At 39.2% G+C, this 23,210-nt stretch overlaps 1 protein-coding gene across 1 annotated transcript in view; it reads right to left on the bottom strand.

Moving 5' to 3' along the window:
* Positions 1 to 23,210, bottom strand: part of EML6 (EMAP like 6) — a 162,291-nt gene that overhangs the window by 96,080 nt on the left and 43,001 nt on the right. Inside the window, exons 6-14 of the mRNA XM_043603391.1 lie at positions 21,006 to 21,207; positions 18,062 to 18,199; positions 16,080 to 16,336; positions 13,667 to 13,879; positions 8,942 to 9,109; positions 7,763 to 7,869; positions 4,032 to 4,150; positions 1,384 to 1,570; positions 22 to 127 (exon numbers count right to left, since the gene is read on the bottom strand). Of these exons, the coding sequence (XP_043459326.1) occupies positions 22 to 127; positions 1,384 to 1,570; positions 4,032 to 4,150; positions 7,763 to 7,869; positions 8,942 to 9,109; positions 13,667 to 13,879; positions 16,080 to 16,336; positions 18,062 to 18,199; positions 21,006 to 21,207 (1,497 nt within the window). The remainder of the gene's footprint in view (positions 1 to 21; positions 128 to 1,383; positions 1,571 to 4,031; positions 4,151 to 7,762; positions 7,870 to 8,941; positions 9,110 to 13,666; positions 13,880 to 16,079; positions 16,337 to 18,061; positions 18,200 to 21,005; positions 21,208 to 23,210) is intronic.

The raw sequence follows: 23,210 nt of genomic DNA, 5'->3' as shown, positions 1-23,210 counted from the left end.
CAGCAGAAAACTGGTGCTTACCTGAAAAATCAAGTGCACACACTCCTCTCTGGTGTTGTCCTTTCAATAGTGACAAACATTTTAGAGTTTGTGTGTCCCACACATGAATAGCAGCATCTCTTCCAACCTTAAATAATAGGATGAGTGTAATTAACCACTTATAAATCATAACAAGAATGATGCCTTAGAATCACTTTCAGAGTTCCTTAGAGTCAAGTGCTGCCCAGACATCCACACATTTGGGGAGCAGGAAGACACTTGGAAATCATTGTTTTCAGGATGATAAAACTGAGGTACAAAGAGTCTAAGAGGCTTGTTCTGGGCATCAAATTGGGGGCCAGCCCAGCCTAACCTGGTACATGGCTCCCAGGCAAGGTACTTTAAAACTGCAAGTCAAACGTCCACTGTGCTTTTTGTATGAGTTCTAGATTTTTCTCTCCTGCCTTTCCAACTCCGCATAAGATTCCACTTCCTGGTCAAGCAAGTCACCTGTGTGTTGTTACAGCAATATCTTCAGAGTTCTTTCACCATCTCAAATATTTTACTCATCCCAAGAAGGCCTGGCTCTGCTTTTCCTCCCAGGAAATGACAGTTTCATGGCCTACCTGTTGGTAAGATGGATTCTCCTTGAGGGAATACAAGCTTCTCTGACACTAATCCCCAACAACAAAATTTTAATAAAGTGGTTTTCCTCACTTAATTGTAAGGGAAAGAAGAACCTTGTTGGGTGTAGTGACTATAAAAGGGAAAATGGGACATAAAACAATGCACATAACTGGGCAGAATCCAGCCAACTGCCTCACTGGTGTCTGGAGCCCCGGTTACCCCTGGAATGGCTACTGGTGCACTGGTTTGTCAATGGTCTGCCTCACACCAATACAGTATAGAATGTGGTGTATTAAGTATACACACATGCACTGGCTAGCAAAGTTAGCCAATATATCGGTTAAAATATAAAATAATGATTTAGGCAAAATGCATGACTTTAAGTTTTATAAAAATAACTATTCACTAGATGTTATACTAGCACTAAAAGATGGTTCATTCAATAAACACTCACTGGTTACCTAGGATATACGAAGTACTGGGTATACAGTGATGAGGAAAATATATTAAGACTGCATCCATGGAACTTACTTTAGTTTTAGCTAATCCTATTTATGGATCTCATGTCAGAAGGAAATCTCTCAGAGGCTTCCCAACAGTGCTGTGTAATGTACTGGTTAATTCTTCTACTATCATGAAATGACGCAGCATTTACTGAATCCTCACCTTATTGCCTCTTGTTTGTTTCTACCAAGTATTTCTTGAACTAGTATGTAAAGTGGACTCAAAATGAAATCCTCTTGGGCTAGACCACCATCCTAGAGGAGAACTACACACCTGCCCGGTGGCCACGTAGTCTTTCACTGGATGGATGGTCAGGCTGAGAATGTCATCATCGTGCCCCAGGTACAGCCTCTGGGAGTGTTGCTGCCTGTTGTACACAACAGCAACTGCAGCAATGTGATAGACCACTTCTCCGGTCTGCGTGTAGAACAGATTGTTTCTACAGTCGTAGCCCCTGTAACTGAAGCACAGGTCCAAGACATGCATGGTAGTTGAATGAACAGTGAACGAACAGAGCAGGAGAGGTCAGGAGGTAAAGCTAACATGTTGATATGGACATGCACAAGGAGAATCCCAGGGATCTCCACAGCTGCCTAGGACAGTCGTCTTCAACACGGGTGTGAGGGCGTCTGAGGACATGTGGCAACTCTCTAACAGGGCTAATGTGTGCTGATAATTTTAACAGAACTTGTTTCTAGATCCTCAACTACTGTATGTGCTCTTTCTTTTTTTTTTTTAATGTTTATTTATTTTTGACAGAGCGCAAGAGAGAGACAGAGCATATTGGGGAGGGGCAGAGAGAGAGGGAAACGCAGAATCTGAAGCAGGCTCCAGGCTCTGAGCTGTCAGCACATAGCCCCACGCGGGGCTCAAACTCACAGACCGTGCGATCATGACCTGAGTCCAAGTCGGACGCTCAACCGACTGAGCCACCCAGGTGCCCCTGTATGTATGTGCTCTTTCTTAAAACTGACCAGTCTGAGAACACATCTACGATGGGGAGGTTTCCCTTCTCACCTCCCCTTTCTCAATCACCTTCCTCTCATGTTAGAAAGTCATTCCTCTTGTCCACCTGGACTTTCACTGTGGTGTATTACCCTGGGGCATCGAAGCATCCAGGGACACCAAAACAAACTCAAGTGTGGATGTTGAAAGTGAATAATTCCAACAACTAGGTATGAAATTCTTCTGTAAGTCAAGTCATTTCCAATTCTTTGCTTTTAACAAAATTGAAGAGTGATTTGACTGAATTGACAGGTGGCAGATTAAACTATATTATTGTGTGATGTATCAAAATCATGAAATAGATCATCTGTATTGCAAGAAAAATTAAAGAATTGAGTAACATTGCTATGATAAAGTTGCTTCCATTCTCTTTTACTTATTCATGTAAATAAACTCTCTCTGTGCTTGTAACTATTAAAAAATGAAAAATGGGAATAGAACCAATGCTAAACTGTCACAATCTAGCAATAATACACACACACACACACACACACACACATGCATATCTGAACTCAGTGAAAAAAATCTTAATTTTTTTCCAATAAAATTTTTTACATTTAGTAACTACTTATTAGAATCTGTACTATATTTATGTTGGTCTGATAAACTTTGTAATACTAATAGTTGTAACAAGAATTCAATCCAGAAAAAAATTAACACTCATAGCAGCAATGTTCAATAGAAATATTATGCAAACCATGTGGGTAAGTGAAAACTTTCTATCGTCATATTAAAAAAAGATAAAGACAAACAGATGAAAAATGTTAAGAACTTTTAACCCATTATGTCTAAAATATTATCATGCAATCAATAGAAAACATTTAATGAAATCTCTCTTTTTTCATGCTAAGTCTTCGAAATCCAGTGTGCATTTTACACGTACAACACGTGTGCATTGAGACTAGCCACATTTCAAGCACAGTGGCTTTCAGTGGCTAGTGGGTACCATACTAGATAACACGAGTTAGAGACTTAGGATTGCAGGGAATTAAATTTAAACTGCACTTATATACATTTCTTCCCTCGCAGAAGGTATGATAGGGTGATCAACAAAAGGCTTTCAAGCATAAAAATATTACATTAGTGTAATATTCATGTAGTATTCTATGGGAGAAGTGGAACAGAAATATGAGCTCACGTATTTTTAAAATTGATGATGGTGAGAAACAAATATCAATGACATTTAGGTTCCAACTGATCCACGTAAATGAATGATGTATTAATAAAACACTAGATGTTATATTCTTCACAATCATTTAACCTTACGTTGAAAAAAATTTTTTTTTATTTTTTTAATGTTTATTTATTTTTGAAGGGGAGAGAGACAGAGAGAGAGAGCATGAGCCAGGAAGGGGCAAAGAGGGAGACACAGAATCCAAAGCAAGCTCTGAGCTGTCAGCACTGAACCCAATGTGGGGCTCAAACTTATGAACTGTGAGATCATGACCTGGGCTGGAGTTGGGACAGTCAACCAACTGAGCCACACAGGCACCCCAAAAAATTTTAGATGTCAACCTCAAGGGTGATAGGTTGTGTATGATATGATTTTCAAAATTCAAAATTATTTTGGCCATATGTGAGCAAAATTGTTTAAAGGAAATGCTGTCAGAGTGGAGCCAACTAAATAGAACAGGAGATATGGGGATAATGGGAGCAGCAATGGCAGAGACAATGGAGCATGATAACAATGGCCACAGAAACATACCCATCATGGAAGTCACTGAAGCAGGAAACATCTAGATACACACACTGTTATGGCCAGAGAACATCAACTAAGAATACTGGACAGATAATCATGGTTAAAATATCAAGTTCAGGTAAGTACACACTGGAGAGAAGAGCCAGCCTGAAGTGGGTCAGCACCAAGAAGAGAGGACCCCACTGCTCTGCTGATAAGGCTGGTGACAGGCACCCACCCGTGTATGAACTGGAGTTTCAAGCTGTCCTCAGGAGCCTTTTCTCTTTTGAGGAAGGGCACTGCATGGTTTTTCTCTTTACTTTGTTGCTTTAGCTGAGGTAGATCTTCTTTGTAAACCTTAAAGCATAGCAGAAACATTTAGTTGAGACTCTTCAGGTTTCAAAATTATTAATATCTTGGCATTCTCAGGAGATCTTTAACTGTAGGAAATCAAGTTTTTGAGAACATGAGAAGCTAAAAATGGTCACAATAAGAGTTTCAAATATGTACCCAACATCAGAGCACCTAAATACATAAAGCACATACTAACAGAACTAAAAGGAGAAATAAACATCAATGTGTAATAGTCGGGAAGAGTCGCTCTGAATAATGGATAGGTGATCCAGACTAAGAATCAATAAGGAAATAGCAGATGAAGAACACTGCAGACCAAGTAACCTAGCAGACATAACCAGAACATTCCATGTCTCAGTAGCAACACACACATTCTTCTCAGGATGCCTCATATGTCAGGCCACAAAACATGTCTCAATAAATTGAAAAATATAGAAATCATATCAAGTATATTTTCTGGACACTGTGGTATGAAAGTAAAATCAGTAACAGGAAGAAAGCTGGAAAATTCTTAAGTATGTGGAAATTAAACCACACACTTTTGAACAACCAGTGGATCAAAGAAGAACATAGAAACATAGAAAATATCTTGAAACAAAAGAAAATGGAAACAATGTAACAAAACTTATGCGCTACAGCAAAAGCAGTTCCAAGAGCAAAGTGTGTAGCTATATAAACATACATTAAGGAAAAAAAACCTCTCTGATAAACAACGGAACAATGTACCTCAAGGAACAAGAAAAAGAATACATTAAACCCAAAGTTACCAGAAGGAAGGAAATAATAAACATTAGAGTAGAGGGGTGCCTGGGTGGCTCAGTTTAGTGACGACTGCGGCTGAGGTCATGATCTCATTCATGGCTTGTGGGTTTGAGCCCAGCATTGGGCTCTGTGCTGACAGCTCAGATCCTGGAGCCTCTTCAGATTCTGTGTCTCCCTCTCTCTCTGGCCCTCCCCAACTTGCATTCTGTCCTATCTCTCAAAAAATAAATAAACATCAAAAAAATTTTTTTAAACCATTAGAAATAAATGAAATAGACAATAGAAAACAGACAATAGAAAAGACAAACAAGAGTGGCTTCTTTGAAAAGATAAACCGAACTGAATACCTAAGACATGAGACTGCATTTTACTTCCTAATGAACAAAACTAACTTGAAATATCTTTTAAATCACTGGGGTTCAAGATTTTAAGTTTAAATAATACATATTCAGAAAATATGGTATTAATTTTCTGGTAAATAAGAAAGGAAATTACTTGATAAAATCATCAATAAAAATCAATAAAATATTTTGTTGTAATTTTTTCTAAGGTGAGAAATCTCTTGATTCATTTGCAAAACACAGACCTCATGAATCATGGTGATCACTCTCTGGAATTATCTTCAGTCATAATCTTATGCATCTTGACAGATTAGACTCTGAGATTTAGAGCAAAGTTTGGTCTAACCTAGGACCTAAAATGTGCTGCTGATTCAGAGAACATTTCCTACAATTTAAATGTAGTTAAAAAATTAGTCTGTTTTGCTACCATGTATATATGCCCTACTATCAACAGATATCAATTTAACACATTCAAAATGAAGTACAATCTATTAGTAATTGCTCATCTTCATAGGGAAAATTTTCATTTGATAAAGCTATGTAACAAGAAAGATGATATAATTAAGTCTGTTTTAGATTTAATAAAAAAATTAAAAAAAAAAAAGAATTCAGAAGATACCTCATTATTGCTTTGTCTACTGCAGATACAATGAATTAAGCTTGTAAAATCTTAAGCTAATTATCCATCTGAGTCCATGATGCTTTCTTCAGCTCATCAACTCCTCAAGAGCACTGAATTCTGGTCTTGGCATTTCTACAGGTTATTGGAACAAGTCTCATAAACTCTGTGGACCTAAGATTCTCATTTGTAGAATAGAATAAAACTTTCTTCTCAGGAGTAATTCAAGAACAAAAAAAATAATGTAAATCAAGAAATATAGACAAAAGCTTCAGAAACTAAGATACCAGGGAGAATATATAAATCCTAGGCATGGATTTCAGTATAGTCAAGTCTTTTCATTCTTTGACTAACACCTTTTATTACATAAAAAAATCCCAACTAAGATATTGCTTTTCTTTTTTTCCTAAATTTTATGTTCACTTTGCTTAAATTCCATGTCCCCTGGATATGAGGACATAACATTATTCACTGTGTATATATTTCTACGTTAATAATTTCTTTTCAATCCTCATCTTTAGTTTTGTTGCATAATTCATTGTATCAACACATGGTCAAGCTGACTTAGTCACGAAGTTGACCCAAACCATCAGTCAGACTGCCTCTCATTTTTCAAACACTAAATCAATGAGTGATAATTATCATCTGGAAAGTTTCAGTGCTTACGCAGTGGCAAAGCCAAGCAATATGCAGAATGTATGCTTTGGAGAGCAGCCCAGATCCTCATTCTTATCTCAATACTACGGGTGAGGTGGACGTGGGCAAAATAGTTAACATCTCAGGGTTATTGTGAGGTTGGATTTGGTGTATATACAGAGCAGGATCCGGCCCTGTAGAGACAGGTAATACACAGCAGCTGCCACAGGCCTATATGGTAAGTCTCCATGGGCAACAGTGACATTTGCTATGTCTGAAACCGGAAATCTTACTCCATGTTCACTGACAGAGTCTACTTCACATACTTTCATGATATGACAAGAAAGAAAATAGAACACCTTCAGTTATCAACCATAAAAAAGGTGAGATGTCTCCAGATTCCTATGAAGGAATGTTCTCTTTAACACTCACTGTTCAGCACTAAAATGAAATGTCTACTTTAAAAAAACTAGGACCCAATTTTTTTGAAATTGTGTAACTTTTCTACTAGCGATAATTTCAGTCTGGAGAGATCATACGTATTGTATTTGGGTTTTAACTTCAATTAAATGGATAACGGTATATGGAAGTTGAGAGAGAAACCAGGACGCTAGTTATTTTGAAAACCACCATGGCTTTAAAGCTACCAATTCTGTAAAGAAAACATGCTTTAAAATTTTATTATCTATCTCTCTATTTATTTATTTATTTATATTTAGAGAGTGTGTGCATGAATGAGGGAGGGGCAGAGTAAGAGAGAGAGCGAGAGAATCCCAAGCAGGCTCCACACTGTCAGTGCACGGAGCCCTACATAGGGCTCGAACTCATGAACCATGTGATTATGACCTGGGCCAAAACCAAGAGTTGGATGCCTAACCAACTGAGCCACCCAGGCACCCCAGAAAACATATGCTTTCAGATCTGCTAAGAAAATTAAGAATCCTTTAGCTTACTTGCACATTTTTCTGCAAAAAAATATTTTAAGTTTTAGGCGCTCGAAAGGCAGAAAACTCTGTCATGGGTTCAATTTAAAAATTTGGTACTACTTTCCACTAAAAAAATTTTTTTTAATAATGTGAATGGGTAAATGCCTTATTTTCAATCTGTGCTTAAAGACAAGAAGTAGGTAATTTTCCTTATTCTTGTCTGGATTCTCTTCTGCTCAAGTACCAGCCATTTTTAGTGCAACATCCAAATCCAGTGAGATCAACATTCTGGGCTGTAAGGCATTTGTTAGGAGGCCCTCTGCTTACTGACCTGGCGATCATAATTGATTTGAGTTTCTTGCTCAATATCAGAGTCCAACTCTGGCACATCAGATAAATCCGAATCAGACTCTTCACTGTAAGAATCAGTGCCACCTTCTGCAGAAACACAACCCGTGAGAAACAAGCAAAAGTTCTGAGACCCAAAATAGCTTATACATTTATTTAAAATATTTTCTTTCTTCTAGCAAAGTAAATTAAAAAAATCAATATAGCTTAGTTTTCCTTTGATGTAGGTTCTTAAAACGTCTCCCCCCGCCACCATCCCTTCCATCTTTTGGTTAAGTTCAGCACATCATCTCACCCTTTACAGTAGCGTTAACAGACCTGGGCAATTCTCCCCCACCCCTCCCCAGCAGACAGAGCTCATTGCCACACTTCTGTAACAAATCTTTGTGTTTTAAATCTTGCTTTGAAAAGGGCCAGAGAGAGAGAGAGAAAGAGAGAGAGAATGAAAGAAAGAAAGAAAGAAAGAAAGAAAGAAAGAAAGAAAGAAAGGGAAAGAACGAAACAGAGAGAGAGAGAAAGAAAAGGCAAGGCCAGGGGAACGTTTTACCAAAATGAAGGCTGAAATAAAGGGAAATCTAACCACTTAGTTCTTAGCCTTTGCCACATCTACCAAGTGGCAGTAATTGCCAGGGTCAAAACCCCTGCAGAAACTGTCCCAATGAAAACATTTCCTCACATGGTTTCAAATTTTATTACCTGATTACTCCTGCTGGCATGACAGTAAATTAAAAGACTACACATCCAGTGAACTGGAAGACTTCAGTCCCAACTGTGGACCATTCTTTGAACTTCACTCTGGAGCCAACTCCTAAGGTCACTCTGTCCCTCTGTCCCCCTGCAGCCTAAGTAGACCCACCACAGTTATAGTTGTCCTAAGGAGGCTGAGGTAGATTTGTTCCTGACATTCTCAAAGGCTAATTCTTCATGTAAACCTTTGATCTTCAACTGGCATCTGGTATAAGCAAAATCTTTTGAAGGAAATTAACCAACTAATTCACATATAACTCAAAAGTTTTGTTTTTACTTTTAATTTTAAATTTTATTATAGGGATGAATTTTTCAAAAATTGCTTTAACTCTTTATGTCCAGGAGAGATGTTAGAACATTCTTTGAAATTTTTATTGCCAAAAAAAAAAGCTTGAAAAATTATAATTGGTTTTACCCTGGGGTGCAGTTTCCAGCAGACCGTTGCTGACACCTTCTGGAATAAATCTCCACTGGAAAACTGAGTGGTCAGCCCCTCCTGTGCTCAATACCCACTGAAAGTCATGGGACCAGCGGACATTTGTGACATGTGCAGAATGGCCCACATACTTTCTAAATTTGGCTCCTGAAAAGATATTTTGAAGACATTAGTAATGCAAAAAATACAATTCATTGATTAAAATATTACATTCTGATTCATGCTGAAAAGTGAAATCTTTCAATACATTAGAAAACATAATTTTCAGTATTATATATCTTAACAAGCAAAGCCTCCAAAAATTATCTCAATTATTCCAGTATGGATTAAGCTAAAAATGGCCTTAAAATTTAAGTCCTGCAGCTGAAGACACATCTGAACCTTTTCCAGTAATGCCTACTGCTTCACTGATTCTGCAACTAAAAATGCTTAAGCATGATTATCTTACACATTCTTATTTAAATACAAGATAAGACAGGTGGTCCTTTGCAATAGGGAAAGAGAGAATCATTCTGTGGGAAAAAAAAAAAAGTCAAATTACTGTTCAGGGTCATGTGGATGTAGAGCTGGAAGAATTAAATTTGGTTCCCTGATTGCTTTACTTAGTAAACACCATCCCCAAGGTCATGAATGCAGAAGAAAAGCTATTTGCACTTATGGTTGTAGCTGAACTACTGCAGTAAAGTATCCAGTATGTAGTTGGTACATGGCAGCATGAAGGAAGTCAGGGAAGTAAGCAGGGTCCGTGCTATCGTGTGGAGGCCTCATACTCCAAAGGCTACGGGAGATTTCAGGGGCCGGCAATCCTCCTTCGGAAATCATTCTACCTATTGTAGGCCCTGTAATGGAGCCTCTTTAATGGGGGAGAAAGCCACCTGTTCAACTAAAACATGTTTAAAATTCAAATACCCATTGGAGAGGTAATGATTTAAAGTTATATGAAGGTGGGGCGCCTAGGTGGCTCAGTCAATAAAGTGTCCAACTTCAGCTCAGGTCATGATCTCACAGCTTGTGAGTTCGAGCCCTGAGTCAGGCTCTGGGCTGACAGCTCAGAGCCTGGAGGCTGCTTTGGATTCTGTGTCTCCCTCTCTCTGCATCTCCCTCCCTCCCTCTCTCTCTCTCTCAAAAATAAATAAACATTAAAAAATATTTAAAAAATAAAGTTATATGAAGGTGAAAATGACCATGCTATTTAAAATATACCACCAAGCTGCCCGATTTGAGCGCTCCTGCTACTGTTTGCTTTTGTTTCCTTCATAGCCTTTCTCACCAGATGTGTTTACATTTTGTTTATTGACTCTGTCCCTTCAGTAGAACAAAAGCTCCATGAGGACAGGGATTTGTGCTTGTTTTACTCACTGATGTATCTCCAGCCTCTAGAATAGCACGTAACAAATATTTATTGAATGCATGAAAACCACATCCATCTCTTCCCAGGCTTTCCTTAGGACAGTGTCACTTTTTAAGGCCTCTCTTTATTCTCTGAACCACAGGGAAGGCTCTTATCTCTCTGCTGGTCCTCTCTCCCACGGCTTTACGTACTGTCAATATGCCCTCAATTGCTGAACATTCATTTTTCAGCTCTCAATTCTCCCTGGACTGCAGATGGCCTGTGTGCCATGTCTAACAGGCGCCTCAAACTTATCATGGACAGCACAGACCAAGGAGTGCCCCTTACCCTTCTCTCTTATCCCCATGTCTGTCTGTCTGTCTGTCTCTCTCTCTCTCTCTCTCTCTCTCACACACACACACACACACACACACACACACACACACACACACCTTTTTCCTTGCTCATTTTCCCCTCTTCATAAGTGGTGTCATCATCCACCCCCACTGCTCACACCCAAAACTCATCCTTGGCTCTTTGCCTCTATTCCCACATCCAAATCCACCAACAATACCTTCAGCTCTACCTTGACACTGTTTCCTAACCTCATGCACCTGTATTCACATCTGTTCCTAATACCTTTGTCCAAGCCACAAAATCTCTCACCTGGACTTATGTGAAAATCTACTCGGAGCCTTCACTTCCCTAATTCATCCTACATGCTATCAAAGTGGTCTTTTAACAACTTAGATGGGTCATGTCACTCCTCCATTTTAAATCTTCAATAGTTTCCTACCACACTTAAAAGAAGACCCAAATTTTTCACAATGGCTACAAGGCCTTTGTGACATGGTCCCCACTGCCCTCTGCAGACTCTGAGTACACAATGCTCCCCTCATTCACCATGCTGTGGCCACCTTGACCTTTCTGTTTCTGTACTGCCTCAAGCTCGTTCAAGCTCTACTGGAGGCCAATGCTTTTTCCTTCAAGGCCCAGACTTTATGCAACTCATGTCTTACAACATCCAGGACATTTTTCTTGGGAGTTCTTCAAGGAGTGTGTATGAGTGTGTGTGTCTGTGTGTGTGTGTGTGTGTGTGTGTGCGCGCGCGCATGTGCATGTTTGTGTGAAGGATTAATGGGGCAGCAGCACAGAGGTGAAACAGGAGATTCTCAGCCTTGAGCCTTCCTTTGGAGAAGGGGTGGTAAGACACGGCAAATGTCAATGAGCTAGGCTTTGGATTTTTACCTCATGGAAGTGTCTGTGCGATGATGGTTAAACAGAATGTAGTCTAAGCGACACCAGGGAAAATGATCAGGATTGATACTAGTTATATGAAAAGATTTGAAAACTGTCAAAACGAAATGAGAAAAATTGGTTTGACCATGTAAAAATAATAACCATTGTAGTCATTTTCATTAACTGCAGAACATTTACGTCTCAATACTATGCAGCAGAATCCTACACACAAGTAATTGTAAATGTGTCAATGAACTTGGTTGAGAGTTTGATTTAATCACAGAGAACTATAATATTTGCTCAGTCTCTACACTTCTCATGGTCACTAGCCCCTTCTCATACTTGGCTGTTTACAGGTTCAAAAGTTGGGGGACTACCCACCACTGATACCCTGGGCTACAGGGAGACAAGAGCCACCAATTGTCACCATTCCCTTCAACAATCCCCCTTTAGAAACTTCCCTGCCAGTAGTTCTGGCACAGAAAGGCCACAAAAGCCTGAATGGCTCTGAGACAAATTGCAAGATTTATAAACCACTTGCCATGAAGAGTAGAACAAGTAAATTTGCTATGAGAATACGAATAGTTCCACAGATTGCTGAGGTGGGTTTTATTATTCCCATGATACCATCACTCAGCAGTCAACCTCCCCTTACTCTGCAGGTGTCTCCTGGGTTCCATCATCCTCAGGGTCAGTTTACCCATCAGGGGGTCTTGTTTGGACAGGCAGCACTATTCATCGCCTCCCACCCCCCTTCCCCCATTCTTATCAATACATTCAGGATCTCCATTTCTAGACCCAAATCCACTCTACAAGTCTTGGGAATACGCAGGAAACTCTGGGTGAGTTACCTTCTTTCCTAGTCTTCACATGTGAGGCCAACAGTATTGTTTCTAGCCTCAGGGATGTATGTTTCTTCTCAGTTCCCAGACCAGTTGCCTAACTCACGTTCTGCAAGTACATTACTCAATCCAACAGGACACACCCTATTACTCAAAAAGCCCATTAGGGAGAGGAGAGTGTGAATTAGGCACGGGAGGTAATTTTGTGCCTCAAGCATTTTAAACTGATGGCCATGCTGTCAAGCGTAAATGATGGTTTGCTGTGCATTTTATGTTCAATTCTCTACCATAACTGTTGCTGCTTCAAAACTGCCAGTTAGCCGAAAATGACATTCTGATTACATTTTTCCATCCCTTCCCTTTCTTAATTTAAAAATTGTTCAAGTAGGGGCGCCTGGGTGGCGCAGTTGGTTAAGCGTCCGACTTCAGCCAGGTCACGATCTCGCAGTCCGTGAGTTTGAGCCCCGCGTCAGGCTCTGGGCTGATGGCTCAGAGCCTGGAGCCTGTTTCCGATTCTGTGTCTCCCTCTCTCTCTGCCCCTCCCCCGTTCATGCTCTGTCTCTCTCTGTCCCAAAAATAAATAAACGTTGAAAAAAAATTTAAAAATTGTTCAAGTGAATGAATTTTCAAGCAATAACACGTCCCTGATGATTACTTTCCAAACATCTGATTTTCAGGGTGCTAGTGGGGAGTCTCAGAAAAGCCTGTGTATGGCCTTTGTCTAAACTTTTTAAGGAAAAAGAAGACAGGGTCATTACATGGTTAACTCAGTCACATTCCACAAAGTCTAAAGGTGCAACAAAAATTAAAGCGACAACATTTTAACAACAGTAAGACAAAACAACAAAATGTGAGAGGAGGAAGAGTTCTTTTGAACCAATCTTCACTCTCAAAAATTTCACCAGTTATGTAAATTGGGTTTGCAAAATAAGCACTACAACAAGCAGTCCACGAATTGTGTTATCACCAGAGTATTCACTTTCAGATTTTATCTAAAAAGATTTTGCTTTGCTTTCCATGTATAAGCACAATTAGCAGTGAAGCCTAAGAGAATTTTAATTACAATATTTTAATGTAATATGTGATTTAAATTATGAGTATTTATTCACATAAATAAAAACAAAACAAACTATGATTTGGTTAAAATGTAAAACATGAAGCTTATGAATTACAAACTGGTTAGTAATAACTGAACAAATTCTGCCTTAAATTAGTAATTTTAAAATATCAAATAGTCTGGTTTACACTGTGTACACCTTCTAGATTTCAATGAAATATCTCTTTTGGCCTTACCTTTCTTGAGACAAGGAAATTTAAACAATTTAACCAGTCCAAAATCATCTCCAGACACCAGCACTGAGCTGCTGTAATTTGCATCCACCGAATTGATGTCAGTGACATCAGTGTATTTAGGCCAAATTCCACTCACTTCGGGGCCTTTCACACATGTCCAGGAGGCCCAGGGAATCCCTTTGATTTCTTCTTTACTTGTTAAAGGCTTCCCAGCTGAAAATAATCAATACATAGCAACATAATGTTACATTTAAATAAAAAGCATATTCTATTTGTTTTATTCCTTTTCCATATAGAGGTCTATATGGAGGGTTTAAAAAAAAAACTTCCATAAATCAGGGAAACTGTAGATTCTAATCTCTTTACCAAATTTATGATTTTTTTTTCTTCCAGCAGGGTTTAAAGAAAGTGTATGATCAAAACTCAGATACGGAGACAAGAAAGAAAATGATCACTGTACTCAATGTAATATCTGAAACTACTACACAGCTGGTATACTTTGATTATTGAAAGTCATATTGACTTTTATGCAATCGTATGTTATCACATTTAGTCACCAACATTTTGCCTGATTTCTAAGAAGTTTATTCTGGACTTCTACCTTTCATAATTCAAGGAACCATAGAAGTGATTTTTTAAAATTTAGGCTCAATGGGGCGCCTGGGTGGCCAGTCAGTTAAGCATCCGACTTCAGCTCAGGTCATGATCTTGCGGTCCGTGAGTTCGAGCCCCACATCAGGCTCTGGGCTGATGGCTCAGAGCCTGGAGCCTGCTTCCGATTCTGTGTCTCCTTCTCTCTCTGCCCCTCCCCCCTTCATGCTCTGTCTCTGTCTCAAAAATAAATAAACGTTAAAAAAAATTTAAAAAAATAAATAAATAAAATTTAGGCTCAAAAAATTAGTATGAAAAGTTAATGGATTTTAAATTTAAAAGCATTAGAAAATGAAAACTGTAAGTGGTTGGGGAAAATAGCCTTGACAGTGTGCTCGATATGTTCTCAAATGTGTGGCAACTCCAGGCTTGTACCAAAAGCAGGTGAGGGATGTCCCCAGAGGGCATGCAAAGGCAGAACCACACTGATACAGAAATGCTTGGGAAAATGTCCAGCCATACACAGTTTTAAAATTCAAAATCAAGACAATTTAGTGTACCACCTCAGAGTTTCTTCTTCAAAAATAAATAAGTATTTTCAAATAAAGAATCATCTGTGAGAGTAGGTGCTCTCATGCATTACTGGTGCACTGCCAAACTGGCATGCAGAAATTCTGGACTGGAACAGCATGACATAAAAATTCATTAAGATGACCATAAAATGAGAGAGTTGACAGAACATAGTCCTTGACCCAGCATTCCCCCTTTGGAGAATATCGTCCAAGGAAGTGACTCAGAAGAGAAAATCCCACCTGTACCAAGATATTTCAAGATGCACGGTCTGTACCAGCAAAGAAACAGGAAATAAGCCTAAATGCTCACTAACGGGAGAATGAGATAGCAAATTGTGATATTATCACTGAGAGGATTTTACTTTGTTATTGCAGGTGAGAAATGTGTATTCCTTAATTTTTCACATACAGAAAATACATATGAAATAATTTCAAGCAAAGAAAGTAGACACACAGAAATATGTTCCTAGTAATGGTGTGCTAATGATTTAACAGGGCAGAGAACTTTTCTAAAAAGCTGAAGTTACATTAGATGGTGTATATTATTTTACATACAAATTAATTATTCAATAAGAATTTTAAGATGAAATATAATTACTTGAGGACAAGATTCATGTTAAATATTATACTTTTCCACTTACATTAAAAAATCATTAGTCACAGATTACAATACAGAAACTTGTCTTTTATTTCTACCATTTTAGTATTACAAACTAAATGTTACTGAATGTTATCGAAGTCTGATGAATCTCTTCTAAAAGAGACAGCAGAGGTCACAAATAGAAATTGTGTTTTTTTAAATCCTAATTAGCATATTTCACCAAATAATGCCTTAAGGGCTTCCAATTATGAAGAACACAGATTTTGGAATAAAATCATCATAGTAAATAAGGACTGTGATCCTCAAATATTTAGCGTTTTTTTTAGTATTTTTCTAGGCTATTTTTCCTGTCACTTATCTTTAGGCATTCTTTTAATTTCTAAGTATATATCTTTTGCCCATTATAACCATTTCAAGTATTTACGTCCAGTCTGCGCCTCATGTTTTCATGATCTCTTTCACTGTGCAGTATTTTTTAAAATTTTAACGTGTTCCAATTTAGTTATCTTTTCTTTGGGAGTGTGAGATTTGGGGGGTCGTGTTTCTGAAAACATTCCTTGCCCTGAGGTCATGATGACATTCTCATACATTTGCTGACTCTGGTTCGAAGTTTTGATTTTCACCACCATCCAGGGCCTGCGTGACTCACATGGCATCTTGTAGAACAGGCGTTCTCCCGCGCCATCATTGGTCTGCAAGTATTTGCTATCCAAAGACCAGTCAATGTGTGTGATGAAACTAAGCGACTTGCTGCATTCTCCAATTTTCTTATACCGCTGGGCAACGGCATACACGTCCACTGGGCCATCATTGGATCCCACCGCGAGGTAAGAGCCATCTGGAGAAAATTTCATTTCATGAATGACTTCTTTTCGATCTTTGATATGAACCACTTCTGTCATATCTCTATAAGAATAAAAACCAGCAATAAAAAGTGATAAGCAGCAAATCTAGAAATAGGAACCCCAAGCCATGTTTTAAAATTTGTACGTCAGAGAAAAAAATGTTTCAAAAGAGAGAGAACACGTGTAAGAACTAAAGGAATAACTTTTGGGGAAAAATAAAAAACTATTTACTTAGTTTCTGGCCAATTTAGGCAAAATTAACCAACATTTTAAATACTATCTGGGCTTCCAAAGTAAAAACAAAACAAAACAAAATTTAATGAAATGCATATTTGCTTTCATGTTTAATTGTTATTTTCCCCTAAAACTTTGTGCTTCAAAAATTTGGGGTTTGTAAAATTGTTTTCAAAACATGCCCTGGAGAAAGGTAAACGTCCACCAAGGGTAGCATAAACATCAACCATCTTTTTTATACTTTAAGATCAAGTAACCAGTGGCTGTGAAGCTTGATGCTTACTGTTGCAAAAAAGAGCAAGTCCAAAAAGCATAAGAGGAAAATTTCTTTTTAAATATTAAATTCTTATGTCATTATTTAATTGTTACCAGGAAAGGTCAACAATGCATACATCATGTCACTGGAATATTTTGTATCCTTTCCGATCAGGTTCTGGTAAGAAATGCTGCCTGCATTTGAAAGCTGCCACCATGAGACAGAATTGTGGCTAGCAGTCTCCTAGGCCAGCACCGAAGACTTCACCCACTGCCAACACAATCAGTGCATACATGATGGCAAATATGTGCTTCTATGTGGTAATTCCCCTCACCAGCTATCACTTATTAATAGCAATATATTATATAATATAATGTTTAATATCATCAAATCGGTTTTTTGGATTTTTGTTTGTTTTGGCTTGGGAAATCCATCAAAAAGAAAAGAAAATCTGGTAACTGGCCATCTTTCCATACCATCACTAAGCAGAGAAAGAAAACGTTGCCCATCAACCCAGCATTGTTATGTGTGGTTGGTAAGGAGAATTTAGTGTCATAAACTGTGCCAAGATCATTTTTCAAACCTATATAGAATTTTCTATGTGCAAAACATGCAGTATCTAATTTACAGCTGCATTTTCTTTCTGTAATCACAAATTGTAGAAGCCATAAAAAACAACCAGTGTTATTTAGAGAAATTACAAGTGTGGGTCATAATTTTTGTCCAGTAAATATAGCGTGTTAATAAATATGAAATATTCCATTTTATTTTTCATTATAGGTGGAAAAAATTTTGACTCAAGCTCACCTCTAAAAATCTGGCACTGCTAGAGACTGCTTTCTCATTTCTTTCTCTTTTCTTGGCTTCCTATAAGCCCAAACCCCCTTGGGACCAGATGAACTTAGGAGTTCATTATTCAGTGGATTTTAGAAAGGTTCATATACAATATATTATGTAATACCCTCCATAGGAGCTAGGGCAACACCCCATATTAAAAACATTAATATTTTTGTAGTGAATCACATTATAGAGAATTATTCCTACTAGGAGATTAATAGGCAATAAACAGTCTCAGATCAGTTCATTGGGTCAAGACGTGCTGTCAAAGAAGTTGCCAAAGAACGGTGGATTTTCAGAGTGTTTGGATTTGGGAATTACAGATCGGTGACTGAATCTAGAATGTTCCTACTTGAAAGAATAAATGCATTTTTCCTAAAGTCCAGGCATACATTGTGACCAGGAGAACTAGTTTAACACAAGAGTATTTCTGATATCATTTTCCCTAGCAGCACGTGCCTGACTCGGAGAACAATGAAAGAGCCGTCCTTCATGCCCAGGGCCAGCTGAGATCCATCCGGGCTGAAGGCCACACTGCGAACTGCTTCCTCCATGTTACAGCGGGCGATCAAGGCATGGTCAGCCAGGCTCCATAGCCTAAGCACAAGGACAAAGTAAAAACAAAACCAGTTTCTCAGCCATCGGCCAGCCCTAGGCTGGAAGGCTGTTCACCACTCTGATGATGATGACAACACAGGACGCACTAATTTCATACTAGTGTCCTTCCTCACGGCATGTCTGGCAATCTAAGAAGGTGTTTAGATTATCATTGGGTCATTTGCACCATTTGAAATCCCCAGCAAGAACTCTAAGACCAGAAAACCATTTCCAAAGATTTTGAGATTAATCAAATAAAGACATTTTAAACACTGGGGCGCCTGGGTGGCGCAGTCGGTTAAGCGTCCGACTTCAGCCAGGTCACGATCTCGCGGTCCGGGAGTTCGAGCCCCGCGTCAGGCTCTGGGCTGATGGCTCAGAGCCTGGAGCCTGTTTCCGATTCTGTGTGTCCCTCTCTCTCTGCCCCTCCCCCCGTTCATGGTCTGTCTCTCTCTGTCCCAAAAATAAATAAATGTTGAAAAAAAAATTAAAAAAAAAAAGACATTTTAAACACTACTTCACACAACATCTTGCTATTCTCTTTGGAAATTAAACATTGTTCTTTATTTATACCAAGAATTGTTAATAACATTTAGAGAAAAAGAAGTACTACTAGGTGTTATTGTTAGTTTGTTTAAAATAATATGAGTGTCCTTCTAATAACTGTGTTATTTAAGTGCAGATAAATGGAAACACACATTACATTTATTGGCCTCCCTGGCAAGAAAGAGTATCTGTCTACAGTCACCTGCTGTCATGCTTCACAAGGCCTCTGGGTGTCCCACTGCAGATAGATCCACTCGCCCTGGTTGAGGCAGATACTTTAAGTGCCCCTGGCTGATGGGCACAGCTACTGCTGGAGAAATGGAGGTCAAGGGGCACGTGCCCCTAACACAGTTTGCAGCAGCTCCTGGAACACCTAATCCAGGCACCTCAGACTGAGTGAACATGGACTAGGTATTTGAAGATGCAAATAAGCATTTAAATGTCAGTTGTGATTGGGTAACTGACCTCTATCTGTTAGTACTCTTAAGACAGGCTTCTCTTAACATACAAACATTAGTATCTGCCAGAGGGGACAGAGAATCTCGAGTTCCGCCATAGGGAAGCAAGAATAAGTCACATGTGGTGCGGTTTCTCTAAATGCATTCTGCCATCAGGATGGACGGGGGCATGCTCCTTAAAATGGAGAGTTGCACAGTGAAGAGCTTACTGATCCCTTAGGCAGCCTGCACTGTTCAGCCTAAAGCTCATGGTAGTCTTTCAATACCTCGTCCATTATTCATAATCTCATGCTGCTTTTAGCCTTGTACTATTTTAAGCAATGTAAGCTTTGCTTTACTAGCATGCAGAAACCATCACTCCCCAGTAGACTGTACCATCCTATAAAGTCACTAAGCTGATCTTGCTCAAGAAATTAGGAGTCAGACCCTTCTTAAATTTCAATACTCCGTGTAAAATAACATTTGTCATTTGAGCCAAATTAATGGTTAAGAGGAATAAGACAAATTCTGACAGCCAGGGCTCCTTGGAGATGTTTGCAATTTTGAGACTCAACTAATTTGTCGAAATACAAAAGCCAAAGACTTTCTTGAAATCATTTCTACCTGTATAAATATAAATCGAGTATCTCAGGTGTTTGAGTTGGTGGTACCATTTTGCCTGTTCGGGGAAAGCTCAGAGTAAAGGAAGGAAAAGGAAGAGAAGAGGAGGAAGTTGGGTAAAGAGAAACTTAAGCCAAATAAACATTGATGCCACATGGAGACACACTGTGTTTTCACTGATCTTTAGATTGATGGGGCTTCAGGGCCTGGTAAAGATCACAAAATGGATTTACTTTTAAAATTATATCTCAGTAATGAGCACACTGTGTCTTGATCAGATTCACAGACATACAGAGTAAGAGCAAGGGAGAAGCGGGAACCTGCTTCTAGTCTACAAAATTCTAATTTAGCTACTAGAGCCCAGAAGCAGTAATCAATCAACAAACTGATGGACCAGCCTCTCCCTCCCACTGGCATACACACTTTCTGGCCTGCTTGTCATTGGGCACATTTAAAGGTCAGCAGTAAATACAAAAATATTGAAGTCAGTGTAACAAACTTCATCACACACTTCTAAACCCTGTGTTCAGTCCTTGAACAGTCACAAGGACATCAGAGGTATCCTCGTATTGCTCATTTTATGCAATGCTGTGCTCTCAAAGAATAACAAATGATCCACAGCAAGAATCCTTGAGGCCCTAATAAAATTGCCTATTTTCTCAGGAACCAGCACTTTACTTTGATTTGAGGACAATGTCCAAAATTCCATTCGAGAATTTGCAAAGAAAGAACTGTTTACTCACATACTGAAGGCAACTCTGAAAATCAGAACTTAAGTTCTTTTGAAGACGAGTTCATGAATTCACCAGTGGAGATGAAGGTAGGAGAAAACGGAAATGCCATGTGCAGCCCCCTGCAGATGACCCAGCATATGAGGGGCAAATATGATCTTAGCACAGATGAATGCGCTGAGCTCTCATCTTTGATTGAAAGAGAACTGGGAGTCTATCTAACCAGGAGCAGTGTATTTTCACTCACTCAGAGCACTTTCACGACTTAAGATACAGCCAGAGAAAGGTGGCAACACCAAAATGCTAAGAAGCCAAGTGTGGTTGGGCTCAGTGTCTCAACGTTCTGTTTGGAACATGTGTGGTTCTACACTGTGGTTTATCTGTCTCTTGCATAACAAGCAAATTTGGGCACAGTTACTGTGTTGTCCCAAGGCAGTCAGTGCATGACGACCGCCAATGCCAAGGCCTCACCTGACAGAGCGATCGTCACTTCCCGTCACAGCCAGGGGCTTCTTGGGGTGCAGGGCCAGAGCCCAGAGCTCCCCCTCACAGTGGCCTTGCAGGATCAGCATTGGCTTGTCTCGTTCACGCACAATCACTTCAAATATCTCACTGTCCTGGGTCCCTGCTAGGAGGCGGTCTGCTTTCCAGCACACGCTCCGGATGGAGAGGCCTGAGGGAAACAAGCAATTAAATAAAATGAAAGCGTGTATTCACACCATTGACGAAGAAAGGAAAACACCTACATGTCCTTTCACCAGGATAGCATCTGATGTAACACATCTTAAAAACTCCTGAAGGAGAAACACCAACACCACACGCCATCCTGTATTATTTACCATTTCCTTACCCCTCACCATCTGGATTTTACACATGAGTAGTCACTCTTTCCCATCTGACTTAGGATAACCATGTGTTTTTACATCAGGATGCATGTGAAATACTACATCTTAAAATGAGTATGAGAAAAAATAGGTCTTTATGAAAACCTATCCCTTTTTGAAATAATGTACTTCTGATTTACTACGGAAAAGTTAACAGTCACTTCAGTCTTTAGGATGCTAACACTGTATTAAAACTTAAAAACAAAAAAAATTTTAATGTTTAGTTTTAGTTTTGAGAGAGAGAGAGAAAGAGAGAGAGAGAGAGAGCACGCACGCAAACGAGCATGCACCAGTGGGGGAGGGGCAGAGAGAGAGGGAGACACAGAAGCAGGCCCCAGGCTCTGAGCTGTCAGCACAGAGCCCCATGCGGGGCTCAAACTCATGAGCTGCGAGATCATAACATGAGCCAAAGTCGGACAGCTTCACCGACTGAGCCACCCAGGCGCCCCTAATGCTATGTTAAAATTCTATGTGGGTGATACTCCAGAATGGCTAATTGTCATATCGGGTAAGTTTACTATGATCAGAACCTAGACTCATTTTTCTGGATAAACAGATGTACCATGTCCCAGAAATATGCAAATGAAACTGATTTCAGTCTCAAAATACCATCAAACATTTGTCAGTGAAGATGTTATTCTTCCCCCACTTAAGATTTTATACAATGCTCTCTAAAGGCACAGTACTTCTTTGAAACACAATCTTCCACCTCAGGAGTACTTCATACTCTCCAGGCAGGTCTTTATTTGCCTGTCTGATTTGTGATCTCTTGAACTTCTTGTCAGTTTTGTTGCTTACCAGGTACATTATTTATTCACTTGGTGAGTTTTCTCAGGTCTGAATTAGAAATACAGATAGAATCCCACTTTCATAAGTACTGTAAATAAGGCAGGGATGTGGTAAGCTTTGAGATCTGAGTCGTCTCCCCAGTGGGCTTCGTGTCTTCGGCGTAGAAAGTACCAGAAGTCAGAGCACAGGTCTTTAGTCCTGCTCTACACTTGATTGGCCAGACACACCAGGAGTGTCCCTTTCTCTCTGGAGACCAGTTTTTCTCTGCATTAAATGCAGACTATAATTAAGGAGACCATGTAATTTATCATCCAAATTGTGACTACTTTGAAAGTCAAATTAAATTTACATACTTCAAAAATGTTTATTTTTTTCCCCAAGAAAGCAGCTTTACCATGTTAAAATAAAAAGTTCTATCAAAATATTTTCAAAGATAAAATTATAGTGACACTGCATTACAAAATGAAAAGTCCAGAACAGAGGAACGAATAGGCAGGGCACAGAGGATTTCCAAGGCCCTGAAACTCTTCGCTATCATGGTAGATACATGTTACTATGCATGTAATATGCACAGAATATACAACACTGAATGTGAACTCTAATGCCAACTACGGGCTTTGAGTGATGATGCATCAATGTAGCTTCTCCCATGGTAACAAAGGTACCACTCCGGTGGGGGGTGTGGATAGTCACGGAGGCAGGGCATATATGGTGGCAGGGGGGATAGGAGAAATCTCTATACCTTCCATTTAATTTTGCTGTGAACCTGAAGCTGCTCTAAAAAAATTAAGTCCATAAAAAAAAAATCCAGGACAAATGCTAAGGCAAATGGGATGCTGGGACAAAAGAAGGGTTAACTGGGGGTATATGGGCACACTTTGTAATCCTCACTTTAATCAACTCACAGTGGCCTTAAAAGGATCCGATGAGATGATGCATTTATTTACAAAAAAAAGTATTTTTTTTTTTTGATGCACAAGCCTATTTTTACACGCAGTAACTC

The sequence above is a fragment of the Prionailurus bengalensis genome, chromosome A3 (genome assembly GCF_016509475.1).
Source record: "Prionailurus bengalensis isolate Pbe53 chromosome A3, Fcat_Pben_1.1_paternal_pri, whole genome shotgun sequence".
NCBI lineage: Eukaryota > Metazoa > Chordata > Mammalia > Carnivora > Felidae > Prionailurus > Prionailurus bengalensis.
Note: the sequence above shows the minus strand (reverse complement) of the source record. Positions and strands in the feature narration are given on the sequence as shown.